The sequence below is a fragment of the Gopherus evgoodei genome, chromosome 22 (genome assembly GCF_007399415.2).
Source record: "Gopherus evgoodei ecotype Sinaloan lineage chromosome 22, rGopEvg1_v1.p, whole genome shotgun sequence".
In the NCBI taxonomy this organism is placed as follows: domain Eukaryota; kingdom Metazoa; phylum Chordata; order Testudines; family Testudinidae; genus Gopherus; species Gopherus evgoodei.
The window spans coordinates 16,545,208-16,560,826 of record NC_044343.1 but is presented as its reverse complement, the minus strand read 5'-3'; the positions used below and the strand labels follow the sequence as shown (position 1 = coordinate 16,560,826).

At 41.7% G+C, this 15,619-nt stretch overlaps 1 protein-coding gene across 5 annotated transcripts in view; it reads right to left on the bottom strand.

The window, feature by feature from the left end:
* The window catches only part of RANBP3 (RAN binding protein 3), a 237,190-nt gene extending 222,030 nt beyond the window's left edge, over positions 1–15,160 (bottom strand). For 3 of the 5 annotated variants that reach the window (XM_030540509.1, XM_030540511.1, XM_030540514.1), the window contains exon 1: positions 15,070–15,159. In XM_030540509.1, the coding sequence (XP_030396369.1) occupies positions 15,070–15,091 (22 nt within the window). In that variant the 5' untranslated portion in view covers positions 15,092–15,159. Of the gene's footprint in view, positions 1–15,069 lie in introns of all 5 variants that reach the window. The other 2 variants (XM_030540510.1, XM_030540512.1) reach the window with 1 other exon arrangement.
* Positions 15,161–15,619: the final 459 nt, after the last annotated feature.

Below are 15,619 nucleotides of genomic sequence, written 5' to 3'. Positions count from 1 at the left end.
ATAGGCCATAATTACATGACATGGGACTCTATCCTGGGAAGTAGTGACTGAAAAAAATGGGAGTGGGGGGGAGTGATCATCAGCTCAACCTGATCTCTTTTTACAGTAGTAACAGCTGATTTAGAACCCACCACAGTAGTTGGGATTATTTTTTCAGATGAGCAAACTTTGCATTTCTCAACACTGAATTTCATCTGCCATTTTGTTGCTCAATCACCCAGTTTTGAGAGATCCTCCTGGAATTCTTCGCAATCAGCTTTAGACTGATGATTTTAAATCATTTTGTAGCATTTGTAAACTTTACCATTTCACTGTTTACCCCTTTTTCCCAGATTATTTATGAATATGTTGAACAGCACAGGTCCCAGTACAGAACCTTGGGGTATCCTACTGTTTACTTCTCTCCATTGTGAAAAGAGATTTATTCTTACTCTTTGTTTCCTATCTTTTAACCAGTTACAGATGCACAAGCACCTTCCCTGTTATCAAACAAAGGTCCAGGGGTGACTTGATTACGGTCTGTGAAACACCGACATGGGGAGCAAATAGTTAATAGTGGGCTCTTCACTCTAGCAGAGAAAGGTCTAACATGATCCAATGGCTGGAATTTGAAACTAGACAAATTCAGAATGGAAATAAGGCATAATTTTTTAACAGTGATGGTAAGTAACCACTGGAACAATTTACCAAAAGTTGTGGTGGATTCGCCATCATTTTATTTTTAAATCAAGAGTGGATGTTTTTCTAAAGGTAAGTTCTATGGCCTGTACAGGTAGTGGTCAGACTAGATTATCACAGTGGTCTCTTCTGACCTTGGAATATCTGAATCTACACAACAGTCAAGCCTACTGAAGCACTTCCTTTAATTCCTTCATAGGCTTTGCATTCTTCAAAGCCTTGAAATCAAGAACCTCTAAGGTTTTTGGTAGCACTTGAATCCAGACAGGCCAAGTTTCTTTGCAACACTCTGAAGGATGAGACAGATTTAGTATCGGTTGGCTTGGCTGTCAATACGTCTGCTCTCAAAAATCTACACCGGGGTTCTCAAACTTCATTGTCAAAAGGAGAGTCACGGTGGAATGAAGTTACTACATGACCCCTGGGGATCAGAGCCCGAGCCCTGCCGCCCTGGGTAGGGGGAAAGAGGGCTGCAGGCCAAGCCCTGCCACCTCAGGTGGGGGTGGAACTCAGGCTTCAGCTTCAGTCCTGGGTCCCAATTAATCTAATGCTGGCCCTGGCGACCCCATTAAAATGGAGTCGCGACCCACTTTGAGGTCCCGACCCCCAGTTTGAGAACCATTGATCTACACCATCATTCCTACATAAAAGGGCCTGAAGCACCTTTAAAAGCCAACACAAACTCAGTATTTCCTCAGGGACTGCAATTCTCCAAGCCACAAAAAGCAGCATACTGGTTAGTTGTGGGTACTTTATCTAAACTTTATCATACTGTTGAAATTTGGATTTTATTTTTTTTTAATTCAGGTACACAATTACTATTGTCTGAACATTGCTCTGAGCAAAGCACGATCACATTTTCTGCAGCTGTGGTTAGCATGGTTTGGTCCTGTCTTGTTGAATCTCATCTCCAATTAAATCATTTTTAGCACCAGTTCAGCTGCACCAGCTGCTGACAAACATCAGCAATAACAGGTAAATTTCCTAGTGTAAACAGAGATTCTGAGAATGTACGCTGTAGATAAACTTCCACTCCTGACAGCCTAATCAATCACCTTATGTCCTTGATCACACATGACAGCTCAAGTATCCCCTTCTTTTATACTGTTGTTGAAGCTCACACAAATACATGAAGACCAGCAAAAGACGGACAGGAAGAAAACTAGAATCACCCTCCTAAGTCTGACCACGTGTAAATCCCATGGCACAGATGTGTTGAAGGCAAGAAAGCAGAGTATGTCCCAGTGTACATCAAGTCTTGAACAAAATTATTCTAATATTAACTGAACCCAGGCTCCCTCTGCTCAAAAAAGAAGTGGCATCTTCATCACAAGGTTCTAGTTAACAAAAAAAATAAAAATAAATAAATAAAGATTTACTAAATATCCAACCAGTAACTTTTACACATTTTCCCTAGACTTAGAACTCCAGATGATATAAGAGTGGAATGCAGTGCCTCCTAATTACATGCAAAGCCAATGCATATTTTCTCATCTGTACGAACGCATGATGCACATGACAGTTTCTCTGTGAGAACTTGTGTAGCAGATTTTCCACTCAATCCAGATGCACCTACTTGACTGAACTGCCACATAACACATCAGAGACCACACAATCCCAGTCAGTTCTTTATGGCAGCCAAAGTGTTTCTAGCTTTATAGTGCTGCTGCTTTACAGTGCTGTATGCATTATACCCATCTCATAGAACTGGAAGAGACTCTGAAGGGTCACTGAGTCCAGCCCCTATCTTCACTAGGCAGGACCAAGTACTGATTTTTGCTCCAAGTTCCTAAGTGGCGCCCTCAAGAATTGAACTCACAACCCTGAGTTTAGCAGGCCAATGCTCAAACCACTGAGCTATCCCTCCCCTCAATGCATTACTCTGTCGCATTTGTTCTCAAAATTAGGGGATGAATGGGAGAAAAGAGATGAGATTCAACAAGACAGGAAGAAAGAAGAAAACTATACAAATGAAAAGAGGGAAGAATAAAGCTTAAAGAAGAGAAAAAATGCGGTGGGGGAAAGAAAAAAGTAGGAGACCAAGACAAGGATGACAAGGATCAGGTAAGGATAGTAGATTGGTAGGGTCATAAAAACTACAGTAGAGACTCAGTTACAAACTGACCAGTCAACCACACCCCTCATTTGAAACCAGAATCGGGTAGCAGAGACACTCCCTCCCCCAAAAAAATTTTTAAAAAAACCACAAATACTATGCAGCACAGTACTGCACTGAATGTAAACTATTAACAAAAATAAAGGGAAAGTTTAAAAAAAATATTCGACAAGGTAAAGAAACTTTCTCTGCTTGTTTCATTTAAAATAAGATGGTTAAAAGCAGCATTTTTGTTCTGCATAATAAAGTTTCAAAGCTGTATTAAGTCAATGTTCAGTTGTAAACTATTGAAAAAACCACCATAAGATTCTGTTCAGAGTTACGAACATTTCAGAGTTATAAACAGGCTCTATTCCCAAGGTGTTTGTAACTCAGAGGTTCTGCTGTAGAAGGAAAACAATTGTCTATCTTAGTACTGTTGTCCCACAATTTGTTCAGAGTGTTGCAGGTAACCAATATTTGGTGACCTACAGTACTCATGAAATTTGTTTATCCATACTAATGAGAAGGCAATAGCACACAGGGGTATGAGTTACATTTTAACTAATTTAGGAGTTAGTGACAAAAGCTTTTCCTTCACGCTCTCTTAAAATTCTGGTGAAAAAACAATAGATATTACCAAAAAATATTTGAAAGGAGGTGTGTGTGTAGGCAGAAAAACATATTGGGCAACAATTGGCACCACTTATTCCTCTGGATTCAAAAAGTTGTTTTCACTGAAAAAAAATATATTTTTTTTTTAAATGTAGCTAGTTTCTGTTTACAGTGCAAGTAATTTGTTTTAAGTGGTGCCAAAATGAACAGGAAGAAATAATCAATTGTAGAGTCTGGCCTAAATTTCTGTACAGGGACTGTTTAGTATCCCAATTCATCACCTTTAACGTATGAGTGCTCTCAATGCAAAAGGCACCATGTGTTTATTCTCTATTCTAGAGAATGTATATAGACCAAAATCATCAGTTTAAACAGGCACAAATGACACCTCTGATTATTGGATAGCTACAGCTGGGTGAGAAGAACCAAGAAAAATGGCTTCCGCTCAATCAATTGGGGAGAACATACTTGAACATTCATGCTACACTTAAGCTAATCAAAGCAGCTTATTTTTAAACAAACAACTTGTGCAAATAAGTTAGAATGCAGACAACTGTCACCACAGGACTATCTGATGACTTTATCTGATCGCCATTTGTACTGCTTTCACAAAAGCTTAGAAATAATGTAGTCCTTTCTTCCTGATAAAATATTTTTCTTCTGTCTTGAACTGAACTTGAGTTAACACAGTTGCTTTGTTTAAACAACAACTTCAAATTTAGGGACACTGTGCAGGGATGGGGGGTTCTTGTTCACTGCATCATGAATTAGCCAGTCACCCCAGATCAATAGGGACAATGAGCATATAGGGAAATAGTGTAGATCTTTCACATTCCACTTTTTCTTTTTTCTTAAAAATGTATTTCAAATCATACTTAAGGATCCAAGATGTAAAAGCCAGCTTCAGCCCAAGTAGGGTGACCAGATGTCCCAATTTTATAGGAACAGTCCCGAATTTTGGGTCTTTTTCTTATATAGGCTCCGAATACCCCCCACCCCATCCCAATTTTTCACATTTGCTGTCTGGTCACTCTAAGCCCAAGCCACAGATACATCAAATGAAGCAGATGTAACATGTCTGGCTCAAAAACTAAAAAAAAACAAAACAAAAACAAAACTCTTAGGGAGCATAAGATCCCCTACCCAACCCCCACTACTTTCTATTAATTTAAAGTTTAAAAGAACAATTCAAAAATGTTCTTTTTAAAATACCCTGGAAGTTACAATGTTACCATAGCCTTTATTTTAAGACACTCCATCTAGTAAGCCCAACAACCTCTGAACTGGTGTTTACGTGAGATGCTAGCCTACCTCCTAAAACCTAGGGCTGTCAATTAATCGCAGTTAACTCAAAAAAATTAATCGTGATTAATCAGAGTTTTAATTGCACTGTTAAATAATAGAATATCAATTGAAATTCATTAAATGTTTTTGGATTTTCTTCTATATTTTCAAATATATTGATTTCAATTACAACACAGAATACAAAGTTTACAGTGCTCACTATATTTTATTACAAATATCTGCACTGTAAAAAATGATAAAAGAAATAGTATTTTTAATTCAGCTCATACAAGTAAGGTAGTGCAATCTTTATCATGAAAGTGCAACTTACAAATGTAGATTTTTGTTACATAACTGGCTACAAAATTGTACTCAGTTCTAGATTTGTAAATTCAGCTTCCATGACAAAGAGATTGCACTACAGTATTTGTATTAGGTGGATTGAAAAACACTATTTCTTTCGGTTTTTACCGTGAAAATATTTGTAATCAAAAGTAAACATAAAATGAGCATTTGTTGTAATTGAAATCAATATATTTGAAAATGTAGAAAACATTCAAAATACTAAAAATTAGTGGTATTCTATTATTAACAGAGCAATTGTGCTATTAAACTAGATCATTTTTTAGTCATACGATTAATCATGATTAATTTATTTAATTGCCTGACAGCCCTTATTCAGTATCTGACTTCATATTTGATAACTACCTGGTGCAAAGCCAGCATGGGAAGAACAAAATGTTGGTGTTTATAGGGACTACAAATACTAGCAGTCTCAAGTGTCTCAATAATAGAACAATTGAGCATTTGGAGGGTGGTTTGTTTCAACAGATACACATTTAGATTCCAAAAGATTTAGTTCCTCTTTCCATAAAAAAAATTTTTTTTAAAAAAGTCAGATTACAACTTTAAATGTACAGTTTGACCTATCTTAAAGTCACAACTGAAATAAAATCACTATCACAAATTTGGCACAAAACCTATATCACGGTTTTGAAAGCTAGTGTTACCGATTTTTGTTGGTTCTATTTTTTAATTTATTCAGAGACCAAAAAAATTCTGCTCTTTGCCTACAATCATGATCCGTAGTTTTTGACTGCCAAGTGCACTGACTATAGAGCTCTACCCCATTATAACGCTGTCCTTGGGAGCCAAACAATCTTACCGCATTATAGGTGAAACCATGTTATATCGAACTTGCTTTGATCCACTTGAGCGCGCAGCCCCGCCCTCCCCCGGAGTGTTGCTTTCCCACGTTATATCCGAGTTCGTGTTATATCGAGTCGCATTATATGGGGGGATAGGTGTATGTGCATGACAATCAAGTTCTCCAATATCCATGCTCAGGTCAAATTCATGAATTTGAGAATCTGGAGAATGCAAATGGTGCAGATATCCAGTGCTGAAGATATAAATACCCAGGCAACAATCCAGAGTCAGCTAAGGTGCAACCACTTATTCTAAGAAGTCAGCTTCGATCATGGAGAAGAGCATGAAACTAATCAAAGAACTTCTAAGGTCCCGAGTGCAAGATATTCTGTCCTTTAGAGAGAGATTCCTGGAGCGTTTTCAGGAACAATGGTAATATACTAGTAGTAATTACTCTTTATAGCTTAAATATGTGAAGTACTAATAGAGGGGCTCTCTTTTTGGGTATTTTATTTTCCCCCAGGAACTGATCGGTGCTGATAACAAAAACAGGTGAAAAATCAGTAGAAAAAACTATTAACTGTTCTAAGTAAATACCGGGGTTTATTTTGGTGGCTAGAAGGACAGCGGGGAATATTCAGTAGATTAATGCTTTGATGACTGGAATTGACTATGGTTTGTTGCAGAACTAAAACAGAACTAAAACTAAAACACAATGCCACCTCTGAGTTTAAGAAAATTATACATCTCTAATCCCCAAAAGAAACTTTTTATTTGAACAAACAGTTTATTACTGTAGACTTAGAACTATTAGCCTATAAATATTTACATTTAATAATCGGGCCATACCATTTACAGTGTATACACTCAAATTCATCCTTTTCTCCTGTATGTTTTTTTTTAACTTTTGAATACTTCCGTGTGTTCTGAAACATATTCTGATAGGTTTTCATTTTCTTCCCAGTTTAGTGCATCAGATCTTTAAACCGTTATCTGCTAACAGCTTGAAATGTGTACATGGCAGGCATGAGATTCATCAGTACGTTCAGATGTGCAAGCACTTCAGAGCTTTTGTGGTCTCTGTATGTTTATTGTGTGCATCTTCGGGACCAGTGATCACCAATCAGTCGACCCTGGAGCCTCTGCCAGTCGATTTAGATCTCTGGGCCACTAAAAGTCCAGCGGCTGGCTGCTGGCATGTCCCTGCAGCCCCTGGGGGAGGTGACACCATGCACCGTCCCTGCCCCCAGCACTGTCCCTGCAGCTCCCATTGGCTGGGAATTTGACAATGGGAGCTGCAGGGGTAGCGCTTGCGGGCAGAGGCCTGCTGCAGAGATGTACCAGCCAGCCACTTCCGGGAGCGGCATGGGGCCAGGGCAGGCAAACAGCCTGCCCAAGCCCCATGCGTCACTGACCAGGAGTCGCCTGTGGTAAGCGCCTCCCAGCCAGACCCTGCACCCTAACCCTTTGCCCCAGGCTCAGCCAATGCACATCCCACAGTTGAGAATGTTACACTGATTTGTGACAATCCCTTGAGGATTTTGGATCTATAAACCACAAATGACACTAATAAAAAGTAAAACTCATGAAATGTCCAGTGGATTCTATGAGATTAGGTGCAGTGTGACCATATGACCCCTGCACACAAACTCCCTCCCAGAGCTTGCACCCCTCACTCCTGCACCCCAGCCCCCTGCCCCAGCCAGGTGAAGGCGGGGGAGAGGAAGTGATGGAGAGAAGGGGGAAAAGGAGTGAGCAGGACAGGGCCTCAGGGAAGGAGATCCTTGGTTGATCTGTAATTCAAAAAGAAATCTTGTGCGTAAAAAGGTTGGAGACCACTGTTCTAAGCTAATACACAGTCTTACTTCAGAAAGCTTTGCATATACGCACAGACTAATGTATTGTCTTAATATATATATCTCATGCAACGTATTGTATTTTCCTAATAAAACAGATTTTATTTATTTATATATATGAACGATACAAAAGTAGGCGGAAAATAGGGGGAAAAAATGAATACTTTGTAAAAACAGGATTTTTTGGTAAAAATCGGTTTAAGCTGAAAACGAAGAGACATAGCTATAAGTACCATGGAAAGCTACACAACTTCCTGTCACAAGCATATTCATATAAATCAATTCTGAAAGTTTGTTAGAGGAGAATTCATCAAAACAAGTGTCAGGGAGCACTAACCCAGTCATCTCAGAAAAGAGATATTGTAGTACCTAGAAGCAGTAGCCATGGAAGAAGACCCCATTGTGCTAGGCACTGTATAAATACAGAACACGAAGATGTCCCTACACCAAAGAGCTTACAATATACGTATAAAACAGAAAACGATGGACAGAGACAGTGGAGTACAAAGTAACCACAAGGCAAAATTGGTCAGTTGCCACAGCCTACTAGCAGCCTAAAAGTTGTCAAGTTTTTTGTAAACTGAAAGGAGAGTTTTGAGTGAGGTTAATGACAGAGCTTTGAGGATTTTTACAGGGAGTTCCTCCAAGCACGAGGGAAAATATGGAAGGTGGCACAAAGGTGTTTGTTTGAACATTTAATGAGTGGGTGATGGAGGCTGGCATAATGCCTAATCATGCCTAGGCCATACAAGGCCTTTAAAGTAAGGTTAAGTTCTGTTCAAAGCAACAGAGAAGACAGCCAATGGAGGGATACAAGGAGAGCATGAAAGGATAAGAAAATGACTTTTGCAGCAGCATTCTGAATGGATGTGAGCAGTACAAGGTTGCATTTATCAAAGTCAGAGAAGAGGACATTACAGTAATCAAGATGAGACCTGTAGCCGTGCAGATGGATAAGGAAGGCCTTATCTTAGAGCTATTATGCAGAAAAAACCTACAAAATGTAGATATAGCCTGGATGTGAGGACCTAGACAGACGTCCAAATTAAAGATGACACCAAGCTCATGGGCCTGAGTGACAGTAGGACGGTGGTGGTGTTGTCCAGTGATCAAGAAAAGTAGCGGGGGAGGAGACTAAGAGCTTTGTTAAAGTCAGGTTAAGCTTGAGTTGATACCTAGACATCCACAAAAAGATGTTAGAGAGACAGATCTTTGAAGAGAGAGAGATCTGGAAGTCATCAACAAAGAGACAGTAGTTGAACTTGCGTTTGAGGATGAGATGACCCAGAGATAAGTGTAGAGGTAGAAGAGAAGGGACCAACGACAGAGCCCTGTAAACTGCTCACTGAAAGCCAGTGAACATGCTTGTATTATAAGGGAAAGAAAATAGAGTAAAAGCTGAAGGTGAAGAGTATGGGAGGAAATGAGTGGGCATGAGTGAGATGGGATGGGGGCATGGTCACTGGGGCAACTGGAGGGGTTAGAAAAGGACAAGAAACTTCTCTGTCTGTGACAGCAGAACAGGGGCAGGACATCACATTTTGTCAGTTTTCTCTCAAGAAATCAGCAAAATCCTGTGTATAGATAGAAGCAGAGGTAAAAGCAAGGAAGGATTTGAGGAGTGAGTCAAGGCTGCAAAAAGGCAACTTGGAATGAGGACACAGAAATTGGGTTCAAATGTAAATCCTAATCCTAAATGGAAAAGATTTAGATGAAGGTCCTACATGTCACATATCAAGGTTATTTAACAAACCACATAAAGTATCTTACACTATTTATTTACAGTAATGTTACCTTGAAGATAGCTAATTATATTTGTCTCATTTTACTAACTCTAATATTAAACCCATTGAAACCTATATTTTTAATTTGTATAGTATTCAGTTACCTAAAATGCCCAAAAGAGTAGTGACTTCAACACACATACACATACACACGCACACAGTTTACCCCCATCCCTAGAAGCCTGAACTTTTTTTACATTACTCTGAAGGGCACATTTGCAAGACATTAGCACAAATTTCTCTCTATTATCTGTATGTTTTTGCTTGGTTTCCAACTTTGATTTTAGTGCTTACCCTAGGGCACACTGACACAATGCTTCACAGTTTGTGTTACGTTAAAGTTTTCTATGTATCTTCCATTTTGGAGATATACATTAAGGCTATGTGCACACTGCGCACGTTACAACGGCATGGCTCTGCCACTGCAGCCATGTCACTATAAGGTGTGCTGTGTGGCTGCTCTTTATAAAAGTAAAACCACCTCCAACATGTCCTTCATGTGGGAACGAATGATACGGCTCTGGAACGTATCAAGGGAGACTATGCCAGACAGGGGAAGACGCTTAAGGAAATCGAGGCTCAGGTGATCTTCAGTGGGATTCTGCTGGTTCCTAGAGAAGGGCAACAAAGGTGTAACAAGATTTTGGCGATCAACAGATGGCTCAGGCAGTGGTGCTATAAGGAGGGCTTTGGGTTGTAAGGCCATTGGGAAGCATTTACGGACAGAAGACTGTTCTCTCGGGATGGACTGCACCTGAGTAAGGAGGGAAATAGACTTCTAGGATGGAGACTCGCCGACCTGATTAAGAGAGCTTTAAAAGAGAAATTTGGGGGAGATGGTTGGGAGATGTCCAAGCCAGAATTTAACCTTGAGAGGGAAGTAAACAAAGTAACAGGGGATACAGCCGTGGACAGAAGAATTGGCATAAGGAGGAAGGGTAGTGTAGATAGCAGACTAACAGGTGATGCTGGTGATAGAATGTCTGTGCCTAACAGGGTAAAGAATGTGAATGAAGCCAAACGGCAAAAATTAAGATGTCTGTACACGAATGCGAGGAGCCTAGGGAACAAAATGGAGGAACTAGAGCTACTGGTGCAGGAAGTGAAACCGGATATTATAGAGATAACAGAAACATGGTGGAATAGTAGTCATGACTGGAGTACGGGTATTGAAGGCTATGTGCTGTTTAAGAAAGACAGAAATAAAGGCAAAGGTGGTGGAGTAGCATTGTACATCAATGAGGAGGTTAACTGTAAAGAAATAAGAAGTGATGGAATGGACAAGACAGAGTCTGTCTGGGCAAAAATCACACTGGGAAAGAAAGCTACAAGAGCCTGCCCTCAGACAGTGCTTGGGGTGTGCTACAGACCGCCAGGATCTGATTTGGATATGGATAGAGACCTCTTTAATGTTTTTAATGACGTAAACACTAATGGGAAATGTGTGATCACAGGAGACTTCAATTTCCCAGATATAGACTGGAGGACAAGTGCTAGCAAGAATAATAGGGCTCCGATTTTTCTGGATGTGATAGCTGATGGATTCCTTCACCAAGTAGTTGAAGAACCGACAAGAGGGGATGCCATTTTAGATTTGGTTTTGGTGAGCAGTGAGGACCTCACAGAAGAAATGGTTGTAGGGGACAACCTTGGTTCAAGTGATCATGAGCTAATTTAGTTCAAACTAGATGGAAGGATAAACAAAAACAGATCTGGGATTAGGGTTTTTGATTTCAAAAGGGTTAACTTTAAAGAATTAAGGAAATTAGTTAGGGAAGTGGATTGGACTGAAGAACTTGTGGATCTAAATGCGGAGGAGGCCTGGAATTACTTTAAGTCGCAGCTGCAGAAACTATCACAAGCCTGCATCCCAAGAAAGGGGAAAGAAACCATAGGCAGGAGTTGTAGACCAAGCTGGATGAGCAAGCATCTCAGAGAGGTGATTAAGAAAAAGCAGAAAGCCTACAAGGAGTGGAAAAAGGGTGGGATTAGCAAGGAAAGCTACCTTAGTGAGGTCAGAACATGTAGGGATAAAGTGAGAGGCTAAAAGCCAAGTTGAACCTTGTAAAGGGAATTAAAACCAATAGTAAAAGGTTCTATAGCCATATAAATAAGAAGAAAACAAAGAAAGAAGAAGTGGGACCGCTAAACACTGAGGATGGAAAGGAGGTTAAGGATAACCTAGGCATGGCCCAATATCTAAATAAGTACTTTGCCTCAGTCTTTAATAAGGCTAATGAGGAGCTTAGGGGTAATGGAAGGATGACAAACAGGAATGAGGATATGGAGGTGGATATTACCACATCTGAGGTAGAAGCCATACTTGAACAGCTTAATGGGACAAAATCGGAGGGCCCAGACAATCTTCATCCGAGAATATTAAAGGAACTGGTGCATTAAATTGCAAGCCCGTTAGAGAGAATTTTTAATAAATCAGTAAACTCAGGGGTTGTACCGTACGACTGGAGAATTGCTAATGTAGTTCCTATCTTTAAGAAAGGGAGAAAGAGTGATCCGAGTAACTATAGGCCTGTTAGTTTGACATCTGTAGTATGTAAGGTCTTGGAAAACATTTTGAAGGAGAAAGTAGTTAAGGACATTGAGGTCAATGGTAATTGGGACAAATTACAACATGGTTTTACTAAAGGTAGATCGTGCCAAACCAACCTGATCTCCTTCTTTGAGAAGGTGACAGATTATTTAGACAAGGGAAATGCAGTAGACCTAATTTACCTCGATTTCAGTAAGGCATTTGACACAGTTCCACATGCAGAATTATTAGTCAAATTGGAAAAGATGGGGATCAATATGAAAATTGAAAGGTGGATAAGGAACTGGTTAAAGGGGAGACAACAACGGATCGTACTGAAGGGTGAACTGTCAGGCTGGAAGGAGGTTACTAGTGGAGTTCCTCAAGGATCGGTTTTGGGACCAATCTTATTTAACCTTTTTATTACTGACCTTGGCACAAAAAGCGGGAATGTGCTAATAAAGTTTGTGGATGACACAAATCTGGGGGGTATTGCTAACACGGAGAAGGACCAGGATTTCATAAAGGAAGATCTAGATGACCTTGTAAACTGGAGTAATAGTAATAGGATGAAATTTAATAGTGAAAAGTGCAAGGTCATGCACTTAGGGATTAATAATAAGAACTTTAGATATACATTGGGGATGCATCAGTTGGAAGCAACAGAGGGGGAGAAGGACCTTGGGGTACTGGTTGATCGCAGGATGACTATGAGCCCCCAATGTGATATGGCCGTTAAAAAAGCTAATGCGGTTTTAGGATGCATCAGGTGAGGTATTTCCAGCAAAGATAAGGAGGTGTTAGTACCGTTATATAAGGCACTGGTGAGACCCCACCTGGAATACTGTGTGTAGTTCTGGTCTCCCATGTTTAAGAAGGATGAATTCAAACTGGAACAGGTTCAGAGACGGGCTACTAGGATGATCCGAGGAATGGAAAACCTGCCTTATGAAAGGAGACTGAAAGCCCTTAGCTTGTTTAGTCTAGCCAAAAGAAGGTTGAGGGGGGATATGCTTGCTCTTTATAAATATATCAGAGGGATTAATATTAGGGAGGGAGAGGAATTATTTAAGCTTAGTACCAATGTAGATACAAGAACAAATGGGTATAAACTGGACACTAGGAAGTTTAGACTTGAAATTAGACGAAGGTTACTAACCATTAGAGGAGTGAAGTTCTGGAACAGCCTTCCAAGGGGAGTAGTGGGGGCAAAAGACATATCTGGCTTTAAGACTAAGCTTGATAAGTTTATGGAAGGGATGGTATGATGGGATAGCTTAATTTTGGCAATTGATCTTTGATTATCAGCAGATAAGTATGCCCAGTGGTCGGTGATGGGATGGGATCCGAGTTACTGCAGAGAACTCTCTTCTGAGTGCTGGCTGGTGAGTCTTGCCCACATGCTCAGGGTTTAGCTGATCGCCATATTTGGGGTGGGGAAGAAATTTTCCTCCGGGGCAGATTGGCAGAGGCCCTGGAGGTTTTTCACCTTCCTCTGCAGCGTGGGGCATGGGTCACTTGTTGGTGGATTCTCTGCAGTTTGAGGTCTTCAAACCACAATTTGAAGACTTCAATAACTCAGACATAGGTTAGGGGGTTGTTATAGAAGTGGATGGGTAGGGTTCTGTGGCCTGCTTTGTGCGGAGGGCTGGACCAGATGATCACATTGGTCCCTTCTGACCCTAGAATCTATGAGTCTATCTTTGTCACTAGGAGCTTGCTTCCACAGACAAAGCACTGTCCACACCAGCACTTTTCACTGCGAAAACTTCTCTCATTCAGGTGGATGTTTTTTCACACCCCAGAGCGACAAAAGTTTTAGTAAGAAAGTACCAGTGTAAACAAAGCCTAAGACCTATAGATGGCATGCCCCCATCCTTCCCTAAAACTCCTTTAGGAGGAAGGGATAAAACCAATTCCTTTGCCCTCACAAATTTATGGTTATTCAAAAGATGCCTAAGTTTCCCCTAACCCTAACAAAACATATTTCTTAAGTGCTACACTAACTGTGGATGCAGCACTGAAAACAACAGCTGAAATGAGGATTTTACAGCACTACTATATAGACAGGCCAGGTAAGGAGCATAGGAACATGGTACCTGAACATTGCCTAGAAAGGGGTGAAATATCAGGAGGCACCTAACCCCAAACAGGTGAGAAGAGGACTGAGCTTCCTTCTTTTCACATTTTTGGGTTCAAATGATAATTAACAAGCGGCAGGTCTCACAGGTTTCTTTTACACTGCTATGTAACTTTTCACCATGAACTAAACTAGGTAGCTAATGGAAACATACATATATGTTTTGTTCGCTTTCTGAATGTACACATGGTGTATACCTACCAAGCAAGCTAGAGTCTTTACAAAGGGATGTAGTTATCATTCCACATCGGGGGGTTTAGCAGCAAATTAAATTAAATAAATTAAATTAAAAAAAGAATAGCTTTGCTCCTGGGGCAGTAATAAATAACACTCACCTCAAGGAGACTTCCATACCAGTAGGCTGGCAGACAAGGACTCAGGAGACAGCACCTGGCCCACACACCCTACACCAGGGGTTCTCAAACTGGGGGTTGGGAAACCCTTGGGGGGTCACAAGGTTATTACGGGGGGGGTCACAAGCTGTCAGTTCCATCATTTATAATGGTGTCATAAAGTAAAACACTTCGTAATATATTTAAAGGCAATCAGACGCTTGACATGCGAAAGGGGTCACCAGTACACAAGTTTGAGAACCGCTACCCTACATCAATAGGCCTGTGCCCACGCCGACTCCCAACCCCCGAGTTCCGTAACTCCCATGCTCTCGACTCCCCCAGAGCCGATCCCCGACATGACCGGGTGCCGGCCAGCTCCCCCGTGAGCTGGGGAGCAGGGAAATAGCCGGCCCACTTAGGCCCAGCCGCTCCCTTTGTCCAGTGGCTCCCTCCCAGGTAGCCGGGACTCGGGGAGGCAGCAGGGAGGAGAAGCTCTTCGACAGGACCCATAAACTCCCCCCAAGACTATGCCACGCCGGCTCCAGCCCACCCGGCCCACACCCTTCCCCCGCACAACTGCAAGCCCGGCCACATCCCCCCTACCTTCGTTCGCTAAATCCGCCATTTTGCTTCCTCAATCACTCCCAGAGTGCAGCGCGCGGCTGCCCGGACTCCGACTTACAACAGACACAGCGATGGAGCGCATGCGCGGCGTGTCCCGCGCCCCAGTCAAGGCAGGAGACACTGCGCATGCTCCGGTGGATATGGCGCTTCACAGTCGTAGTACGCATGCGCTTAAAACAACGGTTCTCTTCGTTCCACCGTTCGCGGTTAGAAAAATAGTGCGCCTGCGCGCAGCTCTAGGCACATCAGCGACTCTGAGGGAGGTGTGGAGTCCAGAGTGACATGGCGCGTGGCCACCAGTGAACACTCCACATTTCATAAACCCGAACTGCATAATATCCCTCCGCCCCTCTGCTTGGGGGCTGGGGCTCGGCGCAGGGGCTCAGGCATGGGACGGCTGCGCTCCATCCAGGGTAACACCCAGACCCACCAGTACCACGGTGTGGGCAAGGCCCTAGAGCCCCAATCCTTTCAGTCCTCACCGCCACCTTCCCCTCTCAGCCACGTGCCCCACAGCCACGTCCCTGCC